Source organism: Canis aureus, chromosome 4 (assembly GCF_053574225.1).
Source record: "Canis aureus isolate CA01 chromosome 4, VMU_Caureus_v.1.0, whole genome shotgun sequence".
NCBI classification, from domain to species: Eukaryota; Metazoa; Chordata; class Mammalia; order Carnivora; family Canidae; genus Canis; species Canis aureus.
In genome coordinates, this window is record NC_135614.1 from 66,260,952 (window position 1) to 66,273,215 (window position 12,264).

At 37.8% G+C, this 12,264-nt stretch overlaps 1 protein-coding gene across 1 annotated transcript in view; it reads left to right on the forward strand.

The window, feature by feature from the left end:
• Positions 1–12,264, forward strand: part of EMB (embigin) — a 53,592-nt gene that overhangs the window by 2,690 nt on the left and 38,638 nt on the right. The window contains exons 2-3 of the mRNA XM_077896020.1: positions 9,405–9,494; positions 10,981–11,070. Coding sequence (XP_077752146.1) covers positions 9,405–9,494; positions 10,981–11,070 — 180 coding nt within the window. The remainder of the gene's footprint in view (positions 1–9,404; positions 9,495–10,980; positions 11,071–12,264) is intronic.

Here is a 12,264-nt window from a genome sequence, read left to right on the forward strand (position 1 = left end):
TTTGAACTCATGACCATGAGATCAAAGGTTGCTTGCTCTATCCACTGAGCCAGCTAGGTACTCCCTCCAATGCCTGTTTTCTTAAACACAATACTCAGTTCTCTCTCTGAGATAACTGGATATGTCTATGAAAGTTTGGAACCACTGACAGAGTACAGTGTGTGGATATAAATGCTTGATTTGGGTGAAGGGCGTGCTACCATATTTGGAATTCTAGAATAAAGTTAGGCACAAGGACTCCCCTTAATTCTTTTAAGCTGTTTCAATTAAGAAAGGTAAAATAACTTTATAAAAGCAGATATTAGATAAGTGGGAATATTTAAACATCGTTATTATTACTCTGATGTAGAACAAATTGAGGGAATGGCTGATGTTTATCTTTTGAAAAATGTGTTTGCAGTGGAGTCACTTGGAAAGATCATTTTTAGCTTCTGGAGGACATTGCTTATACACTCTCTTGATCAACCACTTTCTAGAGACGCTTCCCATCCCACATACACACACAGCAATTGCCTAGCAATAAATATTTATGAGAATAAATATTATTCAAGCACCTACATGCTCCTGACATTGTGTTAGTCTAAGTAGAAAACTTCAGCAGTGTTTTAGCAGTTTCGAGTCATTTAAACTGTTTAAAGGAAGAGATTAATTATAACCTTATCTTTAATGGAGTTGTATTTGATGCACCGAAATTGTGACCCTAATTTATCATCACATTTAAAATTATGAAAAAATTTATGAAGCATTAGTTTCAACTGGCTCTTCCTGTTCTAGTTCTTTTGTTCCCACTGCTTATCCCCATCTCCTTCTCTTCCTTCTGGGAATGGGTCCTATAGTCATTAGGTTGGGGAATGTAGGGAGGCAACCTCCTTTGTGAAGGAAGCCAGAGGGTCCCAGGTCAGGATGGCTTCCAGGTAGGGGAGTGGCCTCATGTGGAGTATTAGAGCCTGAGCACAGTGAGGTGGGCCCTCTTGCAGAGGGATGGCCTACATCTGGGCCTCAGAACTGAGCAGAGTGACAGGCACTTTTACACAGGGGCAGCCCAACATTGTGGTGTCTGATCCTTATCAGGGGATGTAAGTAAAGCATGCAGAAGACCAAGCAGTGGAGGATTTTGGAGCCAGAGTGGATGAGTAAGACATTTCTTTGGGGCCAAGAGTGGCACTGGCAATGGGAGACTGAGCAAACAAGTAAAGCCAGCAACAATAACAGGATCCAGGTTTTTCTCTAGAGAAGAAGAAAATAAAGAAAGGGGTAAAACTAGCATGAACCTTGTGGTGTTTGGATTGCAATTGACAGCATGAATTCATGACTTCAGATCTGTCATTATCTTTCGTGTCTCTTTCTATTTAAACAGATGCATAGCTATAAATGTGTATATGTGTAAATATATGTATAATGCATATATATGTCCCATATTTATATATGTATGTATATTATACCCTTCACGTGTGTGTGTATATGTGTGTGTATGGATATACATACACATCCACTGGGGTGGAGCAACGATTTCCCAATAGTGATGATGAGTCAGATCTTGATTCTGTATACCATTCTTTATTAATGGTAACTAGGATTTCTTGGAGAAATGGCTGATTTTATGATAGGGAGGAGAAAATATAAGACAAGCCCTGAACCTCTTGTGCCAGAGAGCAGTGAAGTGCTCAAAGAATGATGTGCCATGTCAAAAGTATACAAGAGCCAAAGAGCTCCCGCTGGACAGATCTGGGACAAACAGAACATCAGCATAAATAATACTACTAATGGACTTGTCTCCATTAGTATCCACTGAATAATGGCCATTGAATATTACAAGTATTCATGAGTACATACTGATATAAAGCAATTAAATGAATCAAATGGAAGTTTGATGAGGCACAAAATATTACATAGTTTTAAAGTAATTTCCTACAAAATTCATAAAGTAGTATTAAGGAAAAGGGAAAAAGAACAACTTCATTCTGGATAAGTCTGGGAAATACCAGTTTAAACAGATGATCAAAGTAAAAACCATTAATGAAGAGAAGAATAAAAATTAGGGGCCATCTGATAAGATGCAATGAGAAGAACACAATATTACCTCTGTAATATATTTGCCAAAGGTCTACTCCATATCTAACTATATTACAACATGACCATACTGGAACTATACTGGTCTTAAAAGTCAAGAATTACTAAAGCTGAAACAGAGTGAGGGAGAACAGAGGGGACATGGCAGCTGAGGGTAACATGTGATTCTGAACTGCAATCTTTGGCTGAAAAGTACATCTTAATGACTTCTGTTGAAACTTCGATGAGGTGTGGGACGAGATGGTAATCTGTAAATGTTAATTTCCCAACTTTATTGGTGATGTTGGGACGAAGTGTGTGTTTGGGGGTGGGGGTAGGTCCTTTCTGGGAATGTACACTCATGTTTTAGAAGGGGAATGAGTCATCAGGTCAGCAGCTTATTCTCAGGTGGTTCAGGGGACAAATTCTTTATTCTGTACTTGAAACTCTTTTGTTTAAGATCTTTTGTAAAGAAGCAAAAATAATTTCAACTCTTTCTGAGAAAACTTTAATTAACATAGACATTAAGCCATAATGAGAGTTGAGAAACTGTCATCAATTTTATTTAAGTACAAAAAAAAAATTTTATTTAAGTACCATTTTCCAAAGGAGTATTTGTCCTCAAACAGATTAAGCGTGGAAGCTGTTTGTCCTGGATTGTACTCTTTTGAAATTGCTTTTGTATTACTGGCCTCCCATATTTCACAATATAATGTGAACCATAGAAATAAACAACTTGGGACACACACAGTGACGTAGAAGAGAAAAACCTGGCTGGCTCAATCAATGGAGCATGCGACTCTTGATCTCAGGGTTGTGAATTCCAGCCCCACGTTGGATGTAGAGGTTACTGAAAATAAAATCTTAAAAAGAAGAGAAAAAAAAAACCCTTCACAACATTTTATTAAAAGTAACCCCACTAATCCTAATAAAACATAGTAACTGTTCACACATAATAAAATATCTCAAATAATATATTGTCTGTGTAGAAATAATGTGATCTTTGAAAATGGTGTTATTCTTTTATTGAAAATAACATTTTCCTGCAATTTTTAAAGTTGTGATTATATTATTAGTAATGTATCTCTACTCCCAAGATAGAATCTTTTTTTTATAGCCTTATAATGACATACTTCTGAGATCCTGAAAGGGAATTTAGAACTCCCATTTGATTGATCTTGAAACCCAAAGTGCTTTCATGATGTAGCCAAAAGTCTGGAGCTAGCTAACAGCCGTAACGGGTTTTCTGGTTTGCATTTCAAAACTCCATGCAGCACTTAGTGCCTCTCTGTAAAAGGTCCTCAGAATAGGTCCCTGGCAGGAGGGTGTGGCTGGCAAAATAGGGTGGCAAGAAATGTCCTTGCTTTAAAATATCTACACTTAGGGGCACCTGGGTGGCTCAGCAGTTGAGCATCTGCCTTTGGCCCAGGGTGTGATCCTGGAGTTCCGAGATCGAGTCCCACATCAGGCTCCCTGCATAGAGCCTGCTTCTCCCTCTGCCTGTATCTCTGCCTCTCTCTCTGTCTCTCTGTCTCTCGTGAATAAATAAATAAAATCTTTAAAAAAATAAAAATAAAAAAAATAAAATATCTACACTTAAAGTATATAGAACACGACCTTAGAGCCACAGGGCCATTTGAAGATTATTGAAAATCATCACACTGAAGAATCAGAGTTGAGGATATACCTGCTTTGAAATCAGGGTTTTTCAACCCTGGCATTATTGACATGTGGGGCTGGAGAACTCTGTCATGAGGGGCTGTCATTGAAGAATGCTTAGCAGAATCTCTGGCCTCTCCTATGCAGTGGGTGAGTTCTGTCTCCAAAATGTTATGTTTGGGTCCTGACTGTTGGTACCCTTGAATGTGACCTTATTTGACAGTACAGTCGTTGAGGATGGAATCAAGTTAAAAAGAGGTCATGCAAGATTAGGATAGACCCTTAATCCAATGACTGTGATCTCCATGAAAGAAACGAGAGGGAGATTTGGATGTAGAGACAGACACATCTAGAGGGAAGATGATCATGTAAAGATGGAGCCATTGCTTTTTGCTTCTTTTCAAAAAATCTCAAACAAAAGACTTTCAAGTACAGAATAAAGAATTCTTCCCCTAAATCATCTGAAAGACTGGAGTGCTGCAGCTATATGCCAAAGAATGCAAAGGACTGCTGTGCTGGCAACCACCAAGAGCTAGGAAGAGGCAAGGAGAGATACTTACAGGGAGCCTTCAGAGGGGGCAAAGCCCTGCACTTTGATTTCAGGCTTCCAGCCTCCAGAACCACAAGAGGATAAACTGTTGTTTGAAGCAGCCACATTTGTGGTACTTTGTTACTGCAGTTCTAGGAAACTGTTGTAACCTATTCCATACAAGTAGTAACCTCCTCCAAGGTGTGGCATCCAAATGTCTCCGGACTTTGCAAAATGTCCTGTGGGGGGCAAAAGTCAGCCCCAGCTGAGAACCACTGAACAGAGAAAAGACTTAGTGACTATTTTGAAGTGGTTTGAAACAAGAGTTTTTATACTGCCCTTAGAAATATATTTTATTGCAGTAATTCTATTCAAAAGAAAAGATCAATTTGTTTATATTTCAATAGGACCAAGTTTTACAAGGCTTTGTAAAAGTGCACATTGTTCTTGTTTTTAAGCTTTTTAATTGTTCCACAATTGTCTGTCTTTCTTCTTTCTTTCTTTCTTTTCTTTGATGTTAGTCTAAAAATGGCTTTTTTTGTTTAAGAGACAGAGTGTATGCCTGTGTGCAAGTGGAGTGAGGAGGAGCAGAGGGAGAGGGCAGAGGGAGATTTTAAGTGGACTCCATGCCCATCGTGGAGCCCAGAATGGGGCTCCATCTTATAACCCTGAGATCATGACCTGAGCTGAGATCAAGAGTTGGTAACCAACTGAGCCACCCGGGTGCTCCTAAATATGGCCTTTTTGCCCAATGGTTCTCATTCTATGTAGAAAAAATATGAGCTTCCAGTTTGTTTGTTTGTTTTAATCTGTCCCTGACTTAGAAAATATAACTTATAAATGTCCCCATCAGGAATTTATTTTCTTGCCAAACCTTTTCGTGACAAATTCTCTGTGGATTATAGTGTCTGGGAATCAATATAACCTTATTCTCCCCTTCTTTCTGCTACTGCCATTACAGACAGGGGATAGGAATACTGTATTTCTAGATTCCAGAAGTAGAACTCTAAAAGCACTGTTTATTAAATATATTGGTAAGTAAATATTTTAATGCTATAGTTTAGCCATATCATGGCTTTAACAATTTGGCATAGGATCTCATGGTTATATATAGCATTGCTTCCATGAGGAAATATATTCTGAATTCCAGACCTTTCTTTTGTAAATAGTATATATTATCCATTTTTAGGTTATAGTGTTTTTGTAATTGTGCTGTACATTTATAATGCTGTGTATCAGAATGCTAAAATTAAGATTTATTAAAGATAATGTTAATTATAAACATTGATAACAATCAATACATTAATGGAGGAGAGAAAAAAGAGAATATTTATCCTAATAATAGCTTTTACTTATAGCTTTCTCTAAATGAAGTCCAGACTCTTCCAAGATTGTAAAATATAATAAAGAGATTTGGGAGGATTTAGAGAAAATGCTTATTATTAACCAGAGGTATGGTTGAACTTATTTTCTGATTTAGAGAAAAGCACAAGACCCAATGCAGTGTTTTAGTGTTACCTATCCTCTTTTTTAAATTCTGTTTATTTCAGTTGTAATGGAGCATCAGAATTTAAGATGTGAAAATGCTACATAAATAAATTTTATGTATAAATTATAGCATGTTTATTTCTTTTAAAAATATTAATAGGATAAATTATAAACCCATCTAACAATGTCTGTTTTAAAATGTAATATGTGAAAGATATTTAAGTAGAGACCATTTTGCTATCTCACATGAACTAATAATAGGTGAAAATTAGGTTGTTATTCATCTCTTTGATGCAACACCCTCCTGACCCATTGCCCCCACAGAAGGAGAGAAATCTTTCATCTTTAGAAAAACTATTAGATGTTACTCTTTTATGTGGCATTTTTGCCACAAACTGTAAAAGAATGCCTAGTGGAAAGTTTCCCGCAATGATTAAGAAAGGGGTGAGCGTGATAACTTGAGGAATGTTTGCTATGATCTTGGCACCACTACTCAATATTAGACTTTTTTGATCCTCCTTTTTTTCTCCATGAAATGAAACCCCGGGTAACAAGTCAGAGGCAGAATCTGGATTAAGCTACCAAATTCCTGCCTCTCCATTTTGTGTTTCTTTTTGTGACTTAGCCTATTCCTTTCGGGGAAGTATTCAAACCACATCTGCCTGATTCTCCTGCCAGTTTCCTTTAAACACAAATCTCAGCTGCATCAGCCTCCTGCCAGTTGTCCTCCTATTGAAGGCAAAAAGGTCTACATTTTCAGATTTTTTTAAATTTTTATTTATTTATAATAGTCACAGAGAGAGAGAGAGAGAGAGAGGCAGAGACATAGGCAGAGGGAGAAGCAGGCTCCATGCACCGGGAGCCCGATGTGGGATTCGATCCCGGGTCTCCAGGATCGCGCCCTGGGCCAAAGGCAGGCGCTAAACCGCTGCGCCACCCAGGGATCCCCATTTTCAGTTTTTTGATTAAAAAAATACCTTGGCTAAACAAAGAACTTCTCACTTTTACTATTCTAACACCTTCTGTAAATGGCCCTTTTTCCACTCAAGATTCTGTGTACATTGCCTCTTACAGGAACTTTTTTCAAGGCAAAAAAATAAAAAAAAAAATAAAAAAATCACAAGAGTTACACATGTTCTTTTGCAATGGGACTTGTTCAATGGAATCTGGAGCCTGATCAAGATGAATGCTTTAGAGGGGATATGAAGTTAGGGTATAGAGGTGGCTGGTTTATGGATGTCTGTATTTTTAATATCTGGACTGGTAGTGGGAAGTGATCATAACAGCTACTATATTCTGGAACTACCCAAACTTCCCAATTCTTGAAGCTTGTCTTTTCTTTTCCCTCCTATCCCTTCAGCTCTGTAAGCTTAGATTTGCTCAAGCCAAGTCTAGACACCTCTTCTCTTGTGCTAACACAAGTAGGCTCGTCTATCCAATCCTGATATTGAGAAATGGCAAAATAACCTCAGCCTCCGAGCTCATTTAGATGGCATTATCTCCACCTCTCTTCCAGCACCAGATGTAAATCAGGCTCTGCAGCTCACTGCCAGCTTGGAAAATACATGGGTTAGTTATATAGTCAATACTATGAATGGACTCTGCGATTTTAATGATTCTCAATTACAAATTGTGGGCCTCAATTGATAAAATTATGATCCATGTGGCCCTGTTGGGACCAAGTTTATGCAGCTTCATACTCCTTACCAGCATCAAGCATGTACCAGTGCTCTTACATAGTCACTTATTTAAATGAAATAAGAAGAAAGAATAAAATACTTATTTCAGGTTATGTCACTTTCTTATTGCTGTTGATAGTCTGAATACTATTAATAATACTACTAATAAATGATATTGGACCATCTCAGATGATTATGGGCTTGTTTTAGGGATGGAGTGTCACAATTATATTCAGCTCGGCAGTAGGCGAGGCCAAGAAAAGGGAAGTCCCTAGCAAGGAGCAAAGATATCAAAGTTTATGTTTTGCAAGTGTCACAGAGCGGAAGATATAGAACAGCTCATTCCTTCCCATCCACACCCTCCTGGCTTCCTATTCAAAAGCCAATAGCATCTGCTTTCATCTTTCTGAGATATTTCCTCTTAAATACAACCTCTGAGTGAGCTGTGGCCAAGAATGGAAAAACAGGTTTTTTTTTTTTTTTTCCATCAGAAAAAGAGTATTGATAGGTGCCTTTTTGGCTGTGTGTACGTGTATGTGTGTATGTGTGTGTGTGTGTGAGAGAGAGAGAGACAGAGAGATGGAGAGACAGAGAGACACAAAGCATATGAAAGAATGAATATTAGATGTCAGTGGAAGAAATGTTTTGTATTCTTGATTGCCCAGTGAGAAGCTCAGGGCATTATTTCCTATGTAATCATTGTCAGAGGGTGGTATGATTTACATAATCAATTCATTAAAGAATTATTTTATGAGAAAGTGAACTCCACCTTCCAGAGTTGCCTTCGAAGTGGTCAAGCCTTTGGAATACAGCTTATTGCAGAGTGAGGTTCAGCTAGGTATATTTTTTTATTAGGCAGTATTGTAAAAGCTGTGCTTAGGTGATCACTAACTGATGATACTTTTCAAACACATAAGAAAGAACTGGAAATCTAATCTTGCACTAGGAATAAGTTTCTGAGCAGAGTATTAAGAAAGTGAAATAAAAAAGGCTCAGGTTTAATATAAATTGAATGAAAAGTTCATAAGAATGCAGCCAAGACTACAGTCAGAAGCCTTTTCCTCTTTTCTGACTTATTTGATAGAGTTGGGGTAGTTTTTATGGGAGGTAAGTTCTGTGTGCTCTATAGTAGCCAGTGTACAAAAAAAAACAAAAAACAAAAAACAAAAAAAAAAACCAAAAAAAACAAAAAAAAAAGGAAGTTTTGAGGAGAGTAAGATGAGAAGTAGACACCTTTTTACCTTTTTCTTCAGTAAGGGTTTTCGAGACGCCTGGGTGGCTCAGAGGTTGTCTGCCTTCTGCTCAGGCATGATCCTGGGGTCCTGGGATCAAGTCCTGCATTGGGCTCCCTGCATGGAGCCTGCTTCTCCCTCTGATGCTGTCTCTGCCTCTCTCTCTGTGTGTGTCTCTCGTGAATAAATAAATAAAATCTTAAAAAAAATAAGAATTTTCAAAAGATGAGAGAAGTGACAGAGGAGAACCAAAAGTCAGTTTGATGGAGGGTTGCGTGGTCTGTCACTGAAGCTGGAGAACAAACAGCAGAAACTCACTGTGCATCCATTTTGTCTTCTTTGTCCTCTTTTTATGTCCTTCATTATGGTCTCTCTGTCTCTCTTTGTTCATCTTCCTTCTGTCTCCTCATGTCTGTCTTCTTTCTGACATTCTTATTTAATTCTTCACTGTCTTCATTTATGTTTTATAAAGAAACTACAAAAAAAAAACTACAAATGGTAGGATAAGACAATAAATGTTTTTTAAGCCATTTGATGTAAATCAGTAGGGTTTTCTCAGTTAAAAAAAAAAGAACATAGAAAAAGTTGGAAATGTGGTCACATTTATTAGCCCAGTATATTTCTAAATATCTGTGAATGTATAAGATCTAGTTCATCGGAGCTTCCTGAAAACATTATTTTTCATTAATAGTATACTATATGGCACTTTAGCTGTTACAAACTAGCTTGTAGTCCTTTCATCTTGATAACATTTTCTTTTTCTTACAGTGTCACCTTTTACAAGTTTACCCATCCGAGAAGAAACGACGACAAAACATTTTAACTCTTCCTTGGAGACTCCTAACATATCATTGACTGGTAAATGTGTTTCACCTTTCAAATAATACAATGCCCCCAAAAGTTTTGATTTTTCATTAGCCATTGTGTTTGCCTCATGAAATATTAATCCTTGCTCATGGTCTGGGTACTGGGAGAAACACACCAGTACCTCATATAATTAGGACGTAGTATGTGGGTGTCTACTGCAATGAGGACAGTGTGTTCTGCATGCAGGGAGGGGTCGGCTGGTCAGATGTGGGAAGCCTGAGAAGGACTCTTCAGAAGGGGGAGCCTAAGAAGATGGCAGGGTTCATTTCGACTGGCAGCTCCTCTTCAGTTTTCATCATTTCTTGCTGGTGCATCCATTCAAATCTCTCTGCATTGAAGGGAGAATTTGTGTACCCACTGGAAGACCCTTACGCAGGGAAATTAAAGATGCTATCAAATGAGTCAATGACAGTGCTATGGAAACATAAGTAAAGCATGAGTAAAATAGTTGTCTCTTTTAGTAGCAGTGTTAAAGGTATAATTAGAATATAAAATATTGTAAACTCATCTGAGTCAATAACATGATTTATCCAGTTATTTTTCCAGTCTTTAACTGTCCTTGAGTCTAAGAACTGTTTCTCTCTTTCTCATATAAATGAAAGATATGCTTCCCCCATCACCCATCAGATACCAAAGTTATGTTTGCATTGCCTTTTTTTTTTGTTGAACATTTTTTTATGACTTTGTACAACTGCTTGCTCTCAGTTTCTATTCCAACACTTGGAGTTCATTCTTGATTGTAAAAAGTAATTAATGGACATCTGGGTGGCTCATTCAGTTAAGCATCTGCTTTTGTCTCAGGCAGTGATTCCAAAGTCCTGGAATCAAGTCCTGCAGTGGGCTCCCTGCGTGGAGCCTGCTTCTCCCTCTCCAGTGTCTGCCTCTCTCTCTCTCTGTGTCTCTCATGAATAAATAAATAAAATCTTAAAAAAAATAAGAATTTTCAAAAGATGAGAGAAGTGACAGAGGAGAACCAAAAGTCAATTTAATGGTGGGTTGCCTGGTCTGTAACTGAAGCTGGAGAACAAACAGCAGAAACTTACTGTGTATCCATTTTGTCTTTTCTGTCCTCTTTTTACGTCCTTCATTGTGGTCTCTCTTTGTTCATTCATCTTCCTTCTGTCTCCTCATGTCTTGTCTTCTTTCTGACATTCTTATTTAATTCTTCACTGTCTTCATTTATGTTTTATAAAGAAACTACAAATGGTAGGATAAGACAATAAATGTTTTTTTAAGCCATTTGATATAAATCAGTAGGGTTTTCTCAGTTAAAAAAAAAAGAACATAGAAAAAGTTGGAAATGTGGTCACATATATTAGCCCAGTATATTTCTAAATATCTGTGAATGTATAAGATCTAGTTCATCGGAGCTTCCTGAAAACATTATTTTTCATTAATAGTATACTATATGGCATTTTAGCTGTTACAAACTAGCTTGTAGTCCTTTCATCTTGATAACATTTTCTTTTTCTTACAGTGTCACCTTTTACAAGTTTACCCATCCGAGAAGAAACGACGACAAAACATTTTAACTCTTCCTTGGAGACTCCTAACATATCATTGACTGGTAAATGTGTTTCACCTTTCAAATAATACAATGCCCCCAAAAGTTTTGATTTTTCATTAGCCATTGTGTTTGCCTCATGAAATATTAATCCTTGCTCATGGTCTGGGTACTGGGAGAAACACACCAGTACCTCATATAATTAGGACGTAGTATGTGGGTGTCTACTGCAATGAGGACAGTGTGTTCTGCATGCAGGGAGGGGTCGGCTGGTCAGATGTGGGAAGCCTGAGAAGGACTCTTCAGAAGGGGGAGCCTAAGAAGATGGCAGGGTTCATTTCGACTGGCAGCTCCTCTTCAGTTTTCATCATTTCTTGCTGGTGCATCCATTCAAATCTCTCTGCATTGAAGGGAGAATTTGTGTACCCACTGGAAGACCCTTACGCAGGGAAATTAAAGATGCTATCAAATGAGTCAATGACAGTGCTATGGAAACATAAGTAAAGCATGAGTAAAATAGTTGTCTCTTTTAGTAGCAGTGTTAAAGGTATAATTAGAATATAAAATATTGTAAACTCATCTGAGTCAATAACATGATTTATCCAGTTATTTTTCCAGTTTTTAACTGTCCTTGAGTCTAAGAACTGTTTCTCTCTTTCTCATATAAATGAAAGATATGCTTCCCCCATCACCCATCGGATACCAAAGTTATGTTTGCATTGCCTTTTTTTTTTGTTGAACATTTTTTTATGACTTTGTACAACTGCTTGCTCTCAGTTTCTATTCCAACACTTGGGAGTTCATTCTTGATTGTAAAAAGTAATTAATGGGCACCTGGGTGGCTCATTCAGTTAAGCATCTGCTTTTGTCTCAGGCGGTGATCCCAAAGTCCTGGAATCAAGTCCTGCAGTGGGCTCCCTGCATGGAGTCTGCTTCTCCCTCTGCCGCTGTCTCTGCCTCTCTCTCTCTGTGTGTGTCTCTCGTGAATAAATACATAAAATCTTAAAAAAAATAAGAGTTTTCAAAAGATGAGAGAAGTGACAAAGGAGAACCAAAAGTCAGTTTGATGGAGGTTTGCCTGGTCTGTCACCGAAGCTGGAGAACAAACAGCAGAAACTCACTGTGCATCCATTTTGTCTTCTTTGTCCTCTTTTTATGTCCTTCATTATGGTCTCTTTGTGTCTGTTCATTCATCGTCCTTCTGTCTCCTAATGTCTGTCTTCTTTCTGACATTCTTATTTAATTCTTCACTGTTTT